Genomic DNA, 14,608 nt, shown 5'->3' on the forward strand with positions numbered 1-14,608 from the left:
TAGTGTTAATTTGGTCAACGAAAACTAAACAAAAATAATTTGGTCAACGCGCATTTTTCAGTGGACTAAAACTAAACGAGACTAGACTAAAACCCTCATTAACACATTCACTCTCAGCCATTTTCAATGAAGCAACCGCAGTTTTACTGGATTTTGACAGATTTCGCAAAGGCCCACAGAATATTGTGTTCTATTGCTATAAAAACATGGAACCTGCCAATAACGATTAGTTTCGTCTTTCATCAGAAAAAAAGTATACATTAATCTATTTCCACTTTGCAGCAATTCGCATTAGAATATAGCTCAAGTTTCATCATTATTCGCAAATCTGTTTAAAACTGTGGGTAACGCGAGCTTTTTGCAACATGGCCCTGGGTGATCTCTTATACTCTACGGATGGCCAGGCACATGCCACAATTTAAGATCGTCTAACGTACACGTCATGTCACAGCAAGTCAGACCTTCAAAATAAAAGCATAACACATTTCACCACTCTTTCTTGGGTCACACGTCTTTTTATTGAACTCAAGCCCAAAATAATTTGAATGCTAAATAGAAAGTGTGGTGGAAGTGTTATTTGTTTTGAGGGACTGCCAGGACATCATTAGGGCTGCCAACTGCGGAATATTTTTTAGAACTGATTATTCCATTGCTTGGTTCTATTGATTCATTGGATCAAATATTCCATTATAGTCACATATGCACAAAAAATTACATCGTAAAGCAATTTTTTTTTTTTTTCAAATGTATCCAATTTTATTGCAGATTAATTGACAACGTTGGCTGTTGTTCCAGAATATTTTTTTAGTAAATGGCGTCAAACATTAAGAAAAAATTGATTTAGGGAAATGCGCATTTTAATATGAATGGAAATTTACAGAAAAAAAACAAAACAAAAATAAGACAAGGTTTGATTTTTTTGCGGGTGCTTTTTTTTTTTTTTTTGGAAAAGTCGACAAGTGAATTTTGGATCACCTTTCATTCCAATTTATTACGACTGGCTCGGCTTTTTGGTCCTCTCCCTTTTTGTGTAGCGGAAACTCCTCAGAGGATTCTTCCCCTTGAAGAAAAACATCATCAGACACTACTGCAATACCAAATGCTTCGTGAGGGGGCGACAGTGAGTCAGTATGTCGCAAAAAGGGGGCGTGTCTTACCTTGAAGCTGCTTTTGCTGACTCCCTGTGGTTTTGGCTTTTGGTTCAGCGTTTTCCGCCTCCTCTTCTTGGACATGGGGTTGATGACACCCCTCAGAGTTTCAGGGACTGCGTGAGGTCAAAAGTCATTTTTTTTTTTAGCCCCGGAGCAGAAGAAGATGCTAACATGCTAACGTGACTGACTGAGGTATTCTGGGACGTTCTTCAGGTGAGGCTTGATGACGGCAGGGTGAAGGTCTTGGTCGTGTCTGAGAAGCTGCAGGTCTCTGGGATTGTCCTCAAAGTACGTCTGATGGACAAGTGGAGGCGATCGATCGTGACCTTTGCACTTTCGTTTTAGATGAGCAGCCGTGACTCACCTTCAGTTTCTCCGAGTTGAGCAGTTCCTTCTTGATCTCCTTCAGTCGAGCTTCTCTCAGCGCCTGCTTGGTGACCGATCGCATGGCATCCTTTGTTGGGAAATAATCCAGAATGAACATCACGTCAGCGACACGGGACAAATACTAACAACCGACAATTTTTTTTTGTTTTTTTCTACACTGGAATTTGGATTGTTTAGCCTTTTGACTTGATTTGTGAGGATTCTCGTGGTCCTATTATGAGACCTACTCGGGCTGTGCAATTAATCGAAATTCAATTACAATTATTACACTCCACAATTACATAATCAGCATAATCGTTAAAAAACGACTATCAATACAAATTTTGATTTGTTTAAATTTATACAATACATTGTTTCATCCAAAAGGAACTTGCGTTTAATGTGTTTCAAAGAATATTGTCTTAATATTTTTTATTTGTTTTTTTACGTTTGAAAATTTTCTTGTTTTGTACCAAAAACTAAATAATCGTGCGACTTATGCCCGTTTCCATCTGTTCTTCTTTTGCCAATGTTGAGAGGGGACTCCGCCGCTGTAGGTGGCGCTATACACCACAGAGATGTGATCCACCAGTAATTTAAAAGAAGAAGAAAACCAGGAAGTGACTGCGCCGTGCGATTACGTCGTATGAATTTGCTTTTAATTCTTGATCAACCGTAGCGTTTTTTTCTGTTGCTGTTTTCCATCTAATATTCGCTTCTTTAATGAATTCCAAAAATGATTTCTGTTTGGTCGTTCCCCCAAACATACTTTACTTTATCATCCGACATTGCTTTGGGACTATAAACGTACCCTGCATCTGTACCGGAAGCCCTCGACGGCCTCCATGGTGAACTGGTAAGGTTTCAAGGTGGATTCTGCATTATCTGCAGACAACAAAGAGATCGTTACGAGGCCGACCACGTGAAAACGTGCGCGTGCGAACGCGCTCTCAATGTACCTCCTGTCAGCGTCGTCTCCACCTCCGAGAGCAAAGTGGCCTCCGTGTTAGCGACGAAGGACAAGGCCGTGCCCGGGTTGTCGGCTCTCGCCGTCCTGAATGAAAAGTGACCATCAACTTTTCGTCCCTTTGATGACAAGGATGTTCGTTTACCTTCCCACTCGGTGGATGTACGACTCCACGGTGGCGGGGAAGTCAAAGTTGATGACGTTGGCCACGTTTTGGAAATCCACTCCTCTGGAAATGCTGTATTCTTTCTCTTTAGCCCTACCAACGCAGCACACATCCCACTTGAGGACATTCGGCCGTCACTCCAAAAGGAAGATTTCCAATCCTGTTTGAAAGAGGACTCACTTTCCTGCCTTCTCCGCCGCCTTCTTCTTGCCTCTCCCCGCAGGCTGTGAAGTGGCGGCGGGGTCGGCCAGACTGCGTTCGTCCGTGGCGATGATGTAGTCGTAGAATCCCTGATTGAACTGTGTGATGATGTGACACCTGCAGTAGGAAACGACGACAGTCAAACGGCCTTTGGTGGCCAAGCTTTCACTTTTGTGGAGTTGTGTATTATTTAGTGCCATCTAGTGGTGAACTAATAGAATGCAACGATTTTGACGCATGCGCACTTCGGTGCCTCAGACAGACCACACTTTGCAAGGCTACCACCAAAAATCTACCAATTTTTATTTGGAGTGAGCAGCAGGAGCAGCGGGAGCATCGAGCAAGAGCGGCTAGCAATAACTAGCTGGAGCGGCTAACAAGCGCAGCTAGCAATAACTAGCTGGAGCGGCTAACAAGAGCAGCTAGTAAGAACGAGCTGAAGTAGCTAACAAGAGTGGCTAACAAGAACTAGCTGGGTCGGCTAGAACAAATTTCACCCCACTTGGGCGTGTGTATGACAATCAGCGGTACTTTAACTTTAACGAGGAGCTAGCAAGAACTAGCTGGAGCGGCTAACAAGATCCCTTTTGTTCAACTTGTAAACGCTAGCCTTAGCTTCAATCCTTCAATCCTATAATATTGACTAGCCTGGCTATGCAGATGACACGAAGTGAGTCAATTTGGGTGTTGAAGTCTGGGGTCTGACCTGGACTGGACGGGCAGCTCCGAGTTGAGCACGCACGCAGGAATACTGAACTGCTCCAGGAAGAGCTTGAGGCGGTAGCATCGGTCCACGGTTCCCACAAAGATGAGCGTCTTGCCCTGCACCAAGCGCAGCTTGAGCAGCGTGTAGATCAACAGGAACTTGTCCTCCTCCTCGCACCGGACGCTGAACTGCTGCAGCTGGCTGCTGTCCGGCAGCTGAGAGCCTTGCAGCTTCAGGGTCACCTGCAGGGGGCGCCACATATGGCCATCATACACAAATCCATTCCATCTCTTGGTGGAGCAGTTGACTGAACGCACAAGTTTTAAGAATTACCAAAACATCGATGCTAATTTCTATTAGCATCTCTATGGTGTTTCTCATCATGCGCAAAGATAGGGTACCTTTAGTTCAATCAACTACACAAATAGTCTATTAATTTGCTAATCGATTACTTATCGATTAATTATGTCAGCTCTAGGGAGGACTTTACAGGATTGTGCAGCAGAAGCTCCTTTAAGGCCTGAACGTCGTCACTGAGGGTGGCTGACATGAGGAAGGACTGGTAGATCTTTGGCAGGTGGCTGCAGGAGAGATGGACACACAAAATGAACACAAAACAATACAATGGAATCACCACAAATACATTATTAACTCATTTGCTCCAAAAACATATAAATAAGTTCTGGAGCATTATTCAACACCACAATGTGCAGATGAGTTGCAGGTATTATTTTTGGTCTATTTAGGGTCGCCATGACTCGCCATCCTTACATTATGCACTGTAGTATCTGTGACTGAGTGTGCGTGGCTTTCAAAGGTGGGGCCTGGTCTGGTGAGTGACGAGGGTGTCAGCGAATAAGTGTAGTGACTGTTGTGAGCTCAGGTTAGCCTCTCGCTGCTAACTGGCTAACCATTAGCCAGTCAATTCGGTTGCGCCCTGTTACTGACGACAACAAGTGGATTTGTCTGATTTGCTTGATTTGTTGCTTGATTATTTAGATTAGTGCAGGAACATAGAAGGAATTGGACTTAACTTCCACTTTAATAAACAAATCACCCTGACAACTACATTCGAACTGTATTCCTGGTCCAGCCCAAGGCGCCGCCGTGACAAACGCGAAGCTGGCGTGTTTTTTTCTCACCAAAGCAGATTCTTCAGGTCATCCTCGAAGCCGAAGGAAAAGAGCAGGTCGGCCTCGTCCACCACCAGCGTCTCCAGCGACGTTTGCAGGCTCAGATTGTGCGCGTTGAGGTGGGCCAGCACGCGGGACGGCGTCCCCACCACCACGTCGGGCTTCTCCATCAGGATGGGCCTGCGTGCCAACCAGGAAAGAAATGAAACATGTTCAATATTCTGGTTAGGTTTCATTTAAAAGCTCTCAATATTGTCCCTGCTTATAATATGAATAAAATGATACTATCAGAACACAACTGCCAGGTTTAAGAAGTGAACTAAAGTGACCTCTGTGCAGACACGTCGTCTTTCCCGGAGATATCGGCCACGCGTACGTCCCTGGAGCAGTACGCAGTCAGCTGCCGCATCATAAACTGGACCTGCTGGCCCAGTTCCTTGGTGGGCACCAGGATCAGAGCCCTCACGTCCTGCACGCGAACATTCTGAAGACGACAACAAGACACGAGTGGTCACAGCTGGTCCGTTTGGTTTTCAGAAGCTGGATGCTCGCGTCTGTCACCTGCTTGGAGGCCAGGATGCGCTGGATGACAGGCACTGCATAAGCGGCGGTTTTTCCAGAACCGGTTCGGGCCCGAGCCAGGAGGTCTTTGCCTTCCAGAGCCAGAGGGATGGCCTTCTCCTGGATCAAGGTGGGTTTGGACCAACCCAGATCAGCCACCGCCTAAAGCAGAGACCATTCATTGTGTCAACAGTGAATACTACAAACCCATTTCACGAGCATTTTATGACAGAAGTTAATAATACTAATAATAATAATAATTATGGCAGGTTACATAGTATCCAGCCCGTTCTATGACAATTCCTCCATTAAAAAACAAACTTTTTAATGGTTTTGAACTGTATTTTAAGTATGGGGGGAAATAGTTCGGAGGTAACACAGTTATTTTTCATTACGTGTTTACGAATGACGATGAGCAGCGAGGCACGTAGCGAACTACATTTATGTAACTGTTCTGCGGTTCAACTCTTTCACGTGAGTTTATTTCGCCTGTAAAATATCGAGCAGAACTTCGTTACCTTTAAAAGACGGTCGTCAAGGCCCATTTCGTGGAATTGAAGCGTCTCAGTCTCCATTGCTGGAGTTTCACTGCACAAACACGCACGTGCGTCGCAGAGTTACTACGTCATGCCCCACTCGCGTCGCTGCTTTTTTACATCATGCCACTTCCGAGCCGAGCGATGTGATTCACAAATAACGATTTGAAAAATGAAATAGGGATCTTTTGATGGGACAATGTGCACATACAAGTAAAATATACGTTTATAGCATAATAAAAAAAACATTCTAAACAATAATTTGTTGATAATATGGTATTTTAGTCAGGGAAAGTTAATCATAGCTGATCAAGTCCTCCGAAGCATAGGGTGGCGATAGAGAGCCATTTTGTCTTGTTTTCTCTAAACAAGAAAAAAGCTGAAGCAGCTTCCGCGAAAGCAGTGCCACATGGATAGAGCTTTAACTTTTTAAGGTAATCTTGTGATTTTGTTTTTAATCAAAGGATGGGTTAATTGTTCCAAAACGTCGCTCTTTAATCTTAGGTTAATTGACTGCAGCGTTGTGTAACGTTACTGAATAGCGACAACAGGCGCGCTGGCTATAGTGTTAATATGCTAACGCTAATCGACAAGCTCTTCACTGATTTAGGCAAAAATGTCAATCACGCTAAACTATTACGACGTTTACGGAATCGTTTATTATCGGAACTTGATTGCAATTTACAGGCAGTTGTGGAGCTTACTATATGGTGAAAAGGCGTGATGCTCATAAAATCCAAAATACTGTGGCGATTGTTTTATATTTCAGGGGTTGAAGTTGACATGCTTTGAAATATGCATGTGAATTTTTTGTGACCATTCAGAGCATTTTTTTATTTTGTGTGTCATTGAGTGACAATTAGCTTTTGCACATTTACAGTTAATGTGCTCATAAATGTGTGTAAACTTTCAAGCACTTGACTATTGACCTCTTAATAAATTTGGTTTTGTCTTCTACAGCCCCTCACAGTTTGACGATGACGAGGTGGGCGAGGGCCAACAACGTTCACAAGCACCAGGCGGCCGAGGCCACGCCCTGGAGTCAACTGAGGTCGGGAGGACGAGGACGAGGAGAACCTCAGAGGAGCCACGTTCGGGGGACGCAGCCGGGCGGCTTTGCGGCGAAGAAGGCCAACAAGAAGAAGAAGGACTACACGGACCAGGATGTCAACGGCTTCCTGGAGTATCTGCAGCAGGGAGGACAAAGGCCGCCGACGACGGCGCACGGGCAGCAGGAGCTGAGGCAGGAGGTGGAGGTGGCCTTGCACAAGGACCACAGGAGAGAAACGAGGAGGGTCAAGAGACAGACGGACAAGAAGAGCAAAATGGTGGGCTAACATAATACTCGGCCATGTACGCTTCATTGTCTGTGAAAGAGTCCCTTAGTTGTGAATCTCTTCTTTTTTTTCATGTCTTGATTAGGGATAGACCATCCGTGCTGATATTCAGCATTTTGACAATAGATTCATTTTAAAAAAAAAAACTTCAGGGAACTAATTATTCAATTTTTGATTTGAAATTAAAACTAAGATAAGTAAATTGTTAACACTTAAGATATTTGGAAATTTTGAACTTTATTTACTGTAGAAAACAATGGGGAGTTAATGACTGAAGTTTTTATTTAACTTTTGAAGACATGCTACTTGCCTCTGGGAGACCCCTGAACTTTTTGTTAGATTTTTAAGATTTACATTTTTTTTTTTTACTCCAATATTTTACGAACTCTAAAAGTTGTTCAATAAACATATGCTTGGAAATTTAAGAGCAGGAGTTTGTATTTTTATTTTGATGCCAATATTTTTTATTTTAGTGAAAATGAATATCGGCCCCAAATATCGGTTATCGGCATCCTTGACTACTAATAATCGTATCGGCCCAGAAAAAAACAATATCGGTCTATCTCTAGTCTTGATTGAACATATAAACCGTGTGAATCCATATCAGTCAGCTTTTGTGTTGTCGTTTGAATCCCGCCTGCAGCTGTGCTTCAACTGCAGGAAGCCCGGCCACGGCCTGGCCGACTGTCCCGAAGCTGAGCGGGACCAGGAGATGGGTCGCGGCATCTGCTACCGATGCGGTTCTACTGAACACGATATCCAGCGCTGCCGGGCCAAAGTGGACCCCGCCGTCGGTCAGGACCTCCTCCCCCTCCTCCTTTTGTAAATGACAACAGTTGATGAACGCGACTTTTGCTTTTTCCAGGCGACTTTCCGTACGCCAAGTGCTTCATCTGTGGTCAGACGGGACATTTGTCACGCTCCTGCCAGGACAACCCCAAAGGTCTTTACGCTCAAGGTACGCTGCGTCCCCCACGCTACTCTGGTTTGACGCCCCCCGCCACATTGCATATGTTTTATATATATATATATATATATATATATAAGAAACAAGATTAAAAATATATAAATAAATGCATGTTGAAATAAATACAAAAAATAATTATTTATTGATTGATATTTAATTATATTTGTTTTTGTTTTGACATTTATTTTAAAGTTTTTAATTTTCAATCTCGTTTTTATTTATTTTTACAGGGATGTATATTGTTTTTATTGCCATTTATATATATTTTTTTGTATTTAATTTTTGAGTTACAGTGTTCCCTCATTTTCCACTGAGGTTAGGTTCCAAAAAAATACCCGCAATAAATGAAATCCGCGAAGTAGTTTTACATTTATTATAAATGTAAATTTTTTGTTTTGGTCCTTCATATATTTCTTGGTCGCTGATCAACGTGAAGGGCTACGTTTGATACATACTTCTAAAATGTGATCAAGTACCCTTGAATGATATATTATTATTAGTTAATAACATTGTGAAGACACATGGTTATTTCGCACAGTAACGATCAACAAGGATTTACCAATGGTTGGCGTGGACTCCATTTTGACTCTCTGGTTTGAATCCCAGGAGGAAGCTGTCGTGTCTGCGGATCAGTGGAACATTTCCAGAAGGACTGTCCTGAACATCAAGCCTCCAGTCAGTCCAAAGCCGCACTCTACTTCCACCTAGTGGACGTTCACACACACGACACGGGATTGTTGTCCAGGCGGAATTTTCATTTGGGGGGGGCAAAAAATACTATTTTGAAATGCTTGCAAAACTGTCAATCAAATGTTTTTTTTGTCTGTTTTTCATGCAGGCCATAACATGACGTTGGACTGGTTGTCCAACAACATGAGCGCCGACCACGAGGACGTCCACGTCCCCGTCGTCAAGAGCAAACCCAAGCACAGCAAAGTGGTGCTCTTCTGATGATGTCATCACGGCATCTACTTTGTTTGCTCAATCATTTTGTCTGGTCTTTGATTATGTGAAGTAAACGATCTTTTCAATCAAAACGGTGTTTTTCGCCCTCTTTTTTGTAAGGTTTGTTGCGCTTTTTCTTTTTATTGACTTGAGCTCCTCCAACTTTGTCTCGCTATTGAAACGCCATAATGTGAACATTTACCGTCCCGTGCATTTACAATGGGCGGCTGCGACCAAAATGTTTGACTTCCAGGTCAGATTGAAGGCTACTGTAATCCAGTTACCCCCCAAAAAAGTCCTTGAGCCTCTTAAAGGCCACGGCAATATGCTAACTCAAGCATGGACATGTAAAAAATAATAATAATGCTTCAAATATTAAAATAGTTTACATTTGACGATTGCGTATTCACTTTTATTTTTACCCCACTTGAAGAAAAATTGTTTTTGGGGGGTTACTCACCTCCCCTGCCTCAGGGAAAACCTAGAAAATGTTATCAGCGTTTTGGGGCCCACACTCCTACACTAGCAAATCTTCATCCCCGCAACATTATGTAATGCAGACTGAATTTACCATATAAGTATTTTATTAGCATTTAACACATAATATGCTAAGCTACTGGAAAGCATACACTTTTTGAGAAAAAGTAAGTGGCTCTTAAAAGAGCCGTTGAGATGGTGATCATTGATCACTTGGAGCTGGTGTACTTGGTGACGGCTTTGGTGCCTTCAGACACGGCGTGCTTGGCCAGCTCACCGGGGAGCAGGAGACGCACGGCGGTCTGGATCTCCCTGGACGAGATGGTGGAGCGCTTGTTGTAGTGGGCCAGCCGGGAAGCTTCGGAGGCGATCCGCTCGAAGATGTCGTTGACGAACGAATTCATGATGCTCATCGCCTTGGACGAGATGCCGGTGTCCGGGTGGACTTGCTTCAGCACTTTGTACACGTAGATGGCGTAACTCTCCTTTCTCTTGGCCCTTCTCTTCCGGCCGGGTTTTCCCGGGGCTTTGGAGACGGCTTTCTTGGAGCCCTTCTTGGGGGCGATCTTAGCTGGCTCGGGCATGGCGGCGTAGTTCTCAACTCTAGGAAATACTAATCCGTACTGGGAAACCGACGCAGAGCCAGGGTTTTTATAGAAGTTCACATGCAAATAGCACTGTGCCAGCGCCGTTTTTTGATTGGTTGAGAGCACACAACTCCACATTTACTTTATGACGCGTTCTTTCGCGAATGGGATTAATAAAAAAATTCTTTCGATGTTTTTATTTGTTAAATTGTCCTCAACCTCGAAGTGACAATTATGTGTCAGTTTTTGTGTTATCATTAGTTTGAATCAGTCAAGGAGAACTTCAACGGACACTTCACTGTAGTTTTATATGGCTCGCCTGTCGTATGTACTCAGCGTTTTATTCCCTCTAAACAATTTAGCGCATTTTATTAATTTTTTAATCACACTGTACCAGACATCTTTTTTTGCGCCTTTTTTGGTTTACTCATGTTGCAGTTTTGCTGTATGACTTAATGTACTAATAATGACTTTGGGAAGCAATGAAATCAAACTAGTTAACTGGTTTGCCTTTTATTACAAAATAATAAAACAGACCTGGGTATTCAATGACATTTTCATCATGCATGCTAGTAGCTAGCTAGCTACTGTATCATACTTCAATCATTTTTTGAATTTGAAGCAAATGCATTAAAATACCTCTTAAAAGTTATGATCATGTATATATTTACTTATAAAATAAGTCATTTTTATACGGGCAAATAATACAAGCAGTAAACCACTAGTAATCATACAAAACAAACTAGTAAAAAGTCTGATATACTAGTTAACTTTTAGACCATCCCCAGCAAATGCCGGGCGTCTTTTTGGTAAATATTCTAACGTACATTACTTTGGATCGTGGTCATTGTATAGGACAAAAGTGGAAATACTCTCTTTTGAAGTGTGGGTGGCTCTTAAAAGAGCCGTTTTGGTGTTAGACGGTAAGCGAACGTTTACTTGGCTTTGCCGGCCTTTTCAGTCTTCTTTGGCAAAAGCACAGCCTGGATGTTTGGCAACACGCCACCCTGAGCTATGGTGACGCCGCCGAGAAGTTTGTTGAGTTCCTCGTCGTTGCGGACCGCGAGCTGCAAGTGGCGTGGGATGATCCTCGTCTTTTTGTTGTCGCGAGCGGCGTTACCGGCCAACTCGAGAATCTCAGCGGTCAAGTACTCGAGCACCGCCGCCAAGTAGACGGGTGCACCCGCACCGACGCGCTGGGCATAGTTTCCTTTGCGAAGCAGTCTGTGGACACGACCCACGGGAAACTGAAGTCCCGCACGGGATGAACGGGTCTTGGCTTTAGCGCGAGCCTTGCCGGTTGTTTTTCCTCTTCCACTCATCTTGCGTATTGATATTTTCTCTAGTCTGTAATGTGTGGCGATACAACACAGACTGCGGAGCAGGGTACTTATAGACAATGGTGCTGCAGCGTGATTGGCCAGTTTATGCGGGGAAACGGTAGTCCAATCAACAACTAGCTACGTTTGTCGCTGCTCTTTTTTGTGGCTGAAGCGTGATTGGCTAGTTTATGCGGCAAAACGGTAGTCCAATCAACAACTAGCTACGTTTGTGACGCTCTCTTTTGTAGCTGAAGCGTGATTGGCCAGCTCATGCGGCAAAATGGTTGTCCAATCAGCAACAAGCTACGTTGTCGCTTCACTCTTTTGTGAAACGTGGGCTGTTTCTAATGTGACGTCTAAAACAGCATTCCTTATATGGTCAAAATTATATGACAATTTGCGCTCAACGCCCAAAATAGTATTAGTCCATCACGCGTCTTTTAAAGATTGTTTTATTGAACTGAAACTCATATCAAGAGAGCTTTTATAACATGGAAATACATGGTGTAGAAAATGGCATCCAAAAAATAAGATAGATACTCTCATGGTAAATATATATATATTAAAAAATCAATGTTGGCATAAGGAGTAACGCACGGCAGCTCACTTTGTATTTCCGGGTATGAGTTTTCGGTAAATTTACGTGTTAACGATTCATGTTATGTTAGATAAAATTACATTCATTTATAATTGTATGTGCATAGTTAATTTATATTTTCTCATTTTATGCAGAAAATTGTAGGAATGTTTCATTTAGTTGTAAATGTGGTGGCTCTTAAAAGAGCCGTTGTTGGGTCGGACTGATGTGACTTAAGCCCTCTCCCCGCGGATTCTGCGGGCCAGCTGGATGTCTTTGGGCATGATGGTCACGCGCTTGGCATGGATGGCACACAAGTTGGTGTCCTCAAACAAGCCCACCAGATAAGCCTCGCTAGACTCCTGCAAAGCCATGACGGCTGAACTCTGGAAGCGCAGATCGGTCTTGAAATCCTGAGCGATCTCCCTGACCAGGCGCTGGAAAGGCAGCTTGCGGATCAGCAGCTCAGTGGACTTTTGGTAGCGGCGGATCTCGCGGAGGGCCACTGTGCCGGGCCTGTAACGATGAGGCTTCTTGACGCCGCCGGTCGCTGGTGCGCTCTTACGGGCCGCCTTAGTAGCCAATTGCTTCCTGGGGGCTTTGCCTCCCGTAGATTTGCGAGCGGTTTGCTTGGTTCTTGCCATATTTGTGAAAGAAGTTCGAATAACGAAATGCCGCCGAGCTGCGAATTTTATACGGACGAGACAGCGCTGATTGGTACGTTTTGGAAGAGCGCGCGTGAAAGCTGTTTTACTATTGGACGACTTGAATATAAATCGAACCAATCAGCATGAAGTACAACTGACGAACCGCTTGCAAACATGGAATGAAGGAAATGCTTTACATACGTACTTACGTGGATAGATAGTTTTTCCTGATTGTAAAATGAAAATATTAAATGAAGTAAAAAAAAGAAAAGAAAAAAAGATTTGACTAATTTTGACGAGGCTTAAAGACAAAAACAACTCGTGTGACATTTATGGTAAAAGCACGGTGATACTAAAAGCACATTAACAGTGATTAAACAAAAATGTATTTAATAAGGTAAATGAATTACATCACAAAAACGGATATATCACTTTTTTTTAAAGAACTGTCATAGTAAAAACAATATATGTAGAGTAATAAAATGGACTCTTTTGCAACCGTGTTGAGTAACGACCCTGCTGTTGTCCCGTTGCACTGCAGCTAACAACGTTGCTTAAAATGGTTGCGTTCATGTATTGGTAGAACTTGTTGATTCGATCATGTGATATTACATTGTATGTAAAGGAGAAATATTGCTCTTTAAAGGGAAATGTGGTGGCTCTTAAAAGAGCCGTTTTTGTGTAAGACAAGACTTGAATTACTTCTTCTTGGGTGTAGTCTTTTTGATTGTTTTGGGCTTGGAGACCTTTTTGGCCGGAGCCTTCTTGGCAATTGAAGACTTCTTAGCCGCTGGGGCTTTCTTGGCTGCAGGAGCCTTCTTAGCTGCAGCGGTCTTCTTTGCCGCAGCGGTCTTCTTTGCCGCGGGAGATTTTTTAGTTGCCGCCGCCTTTGCCGGCTTCTTGACTTTGCTGGGCGTCGCCTTGGCGGCTTTCTTGGCGGCGGGCTTACTTGCTTTCTTCGCAGACTTTACAGGCGCCTTCGCCTTGCCTTCGGTCTTCTTGTTCACCTTGTTCATCTTGAAGGAGCCGGAAGCGCCGGTGCCTTTGGTCTGAACAAGAACGCCCTTAGCCACCATGGCCCTGATGACGGCCCTCAGACGGGAATTATTCTTCTCCACATCGTAACCTTTGTTGGCCAGAAACTTCTTGAGGGCGTGCAAGGAGATGCCATTGCGTTCCTTGGACTCGGCCACGGCTTCGCGGATGAGCTCGCTGGCGCTGGGTCCAGGCGCTTTGGGCTTGGACGCTGCCTTCTTCTTAGTGCTGCTTTTCGCCGCTGGTGCTGGAGCCGGAGCAACTTCGGCCATTTTCGTAAGATATTCGGTGTCAGACTCAAGACTTGAGAAAATGCTTCCGCCAGTTTCCAAGGCGGTATATAAAACCCACATGAGAACCGTGGAGAGTCAAGCCATGAGAACCGTGGAGAGTCAAGCAGTCCACCAGCAGACACGCTTGTGTTTTCTTAACACACGTAAAAAGGTGAAAAATCACAACGGAAAGCAACTTAAATAGAAAATATCACTTGAAGTTATAGAAAACAAGTCAGTATCCACATCGAAGTGGTTCACAGTTGGTTGACAGGCTTCGTTGATGTTGCCGAGCCTCCATACAGCACATCATCGTTGGTGGGAGCGACGAAGCTCGCTGACTTTTCTCACTTGTTAAACTTCTAAAATGTTGAAAATCGCTCACAGATCAACGGCGGTCATTTTACAGATGATAAAACATCTTTGTCAAGGGAGTCAAAGGGCGACAACGTATATTTTGATGATCATTTTGGAGTAAGACACCATTTTTGTGATGGCAGCTAGCACACACTTGTTTTTCATGTAGTGCTGCAAGTGCTTTAGTAAAACTTCTTCACACTTTTTTCCCCCCATACTTGTGGTGTCCCATTTTGTGTAAAATACTCTTATTTTACGCACTCATATTAAGTGCAAACAAAACAAATGGTATGTACAT

At 43.6% G+C, this 14,608-nt stretch overlaps 6 protein-coding genes across 6 annotated transcripts; 1 reads left to right on the plus strand and 5 right to left on the minus strand.

Moving 5' to 3' along the window:
• Positions 1-89: 89 nt before the first annotated feature.
• Positions 90-5,911, minus strand: ddx56 (DEAD (Asp-Glu-Ala-Asp) box helicase 56). Its single transcript, XM_077585887.1, has 14 exons — positions 5,770-5,911; positions 5,252-5,413; positions 5,020-5,174; positions 4,700-4,870; positions 4,048-4,138; positions 3,558-3,799; positions 2,831-2,968; positions 2,630-2,743; positions 2,477-2,571; positions 2,329-2,402; positions 1,516-1,605; positions 1,340-1,445; positions 1,158-1,264; positions 90-1,060 (listed from the first exon to the last, which is right to left on the minus strand). Exons 1-14 carry the CDS (start codon positions 5,824-5,826, stop codon positions 992-994), a joined length of 1,671 nt encoding a protein of 556 aa, XP_077442013.1. The 5' UTR covers positions 5,827-5,911; the 3' UTR covers positions 90-991.
• A 162-nt stretch (positions 5,912-6,073) lies between these two features.
• On the plus strand, positions 6,074-9,128 carry zcchc9 (zinc finger, CCHC domain containing 9). Its single transcript, XM_077585888.1, has 6 exons — positions 6,074-6,221; positions 6,748-7,115; positions 7,768-7,918; positions 7,990-8,082; positions 8,698-8,766; positions 8,930-9,128. Exons 2-6 carry the CDS (start codon positions 6,765-6,767, stop codon positions 9,040-9,042), a joined length of 777 nt encoding a protein of 258 aa, XP_077442014.1. The 5' UTR covers positions 6,074-6,221; positions 6,748-6,764; the 3' UTR covers positions 9,043-9,128.
• A 474-nt stretch (positions 9,129-9,602) lies between these two features.
• Positions 9,603-10,445, minus strand: LOC144063910 (histone H2B 1/2-like). Its single transcript, XM_077585890.1, has one exon. The coding sequence runs from the start codon at positions 10,236-10,238 to the stop codon at positions 9,723-9,725; it is 516 nt and encodes a 171-aa protein (XP_077442016.1). The 5' UTR covers positions 10,239-10,445; the 3' UTR covers positions 9,603-9,722.
• A 152-nt stretch (positions 10,446-10,597) lies between these two features.
• On the minus strand, positions 10,598-11,451 carry LOC144063911 (histone H2A-like). The gene has a single exon (XM_077585891.1). The coding sequence runs from the start codon at positions 11,420-11,422 to the stop codon at positions 11,036-11,038; it is 387 nt and encodes a 128-aa protein (XP_077442017.1). The 5' UTR covers positions 11,423-11,451; the 3' UTR covers positions 10,598-11,035.
• A 483-nt stretch (positions 11,452-11,934) lies between these two features.
• On the minus strand, positions 11,935-12,807 carry LOC144034097 (histone H3-like). Its single transcript, XM_077542646.1, has one exon. It carries the CDS (start codon positions 12,641-12,643, stop codon positions 12,233-12,235), a length of 411 nt encoding a protein of 136 aa, XP_077398772.1. The 5' UTR covers positions 12,644-12,807; the 3' UTR covers positions 11,935-12,232.
• A 172-nt stretch (positions 12,808-12,979) lies between these two features.
• Positions 12,980-13,988, minus strand: LOC144034095 (histone H1-like). The gene has a single exon (XM_077542645.1). It carries the CDS (start codon positions 13,951-13,953, stop codon positions 13,345-13,347), a length of 609 nt encoding a protein of 202 aa, XP_077398771.1. The 5' UTR covers positions 13,954-13,988; the 3' UTR covers positions 12,980-13,344.
• Between the last annotated feature and the right edge of the window lie 620 nt (positions 13,989-14,608).

Source organism: Vanacampus margaritifer, chromosome 14, assembly GCF_051991255.1.
Source record: "Vanacampus margaritifer isolate UIUO_Vmar chromosome 14, RoL_Vmar_1.0, whole genome shotgun sequence".
Classification (NCBI taxonomy): Eukaryota; Metazoa; Chordata; class Actinopteri; order Syngnathiformes; family Syngnathidae; genus Vanacampus; species Vanacampus margaritifer.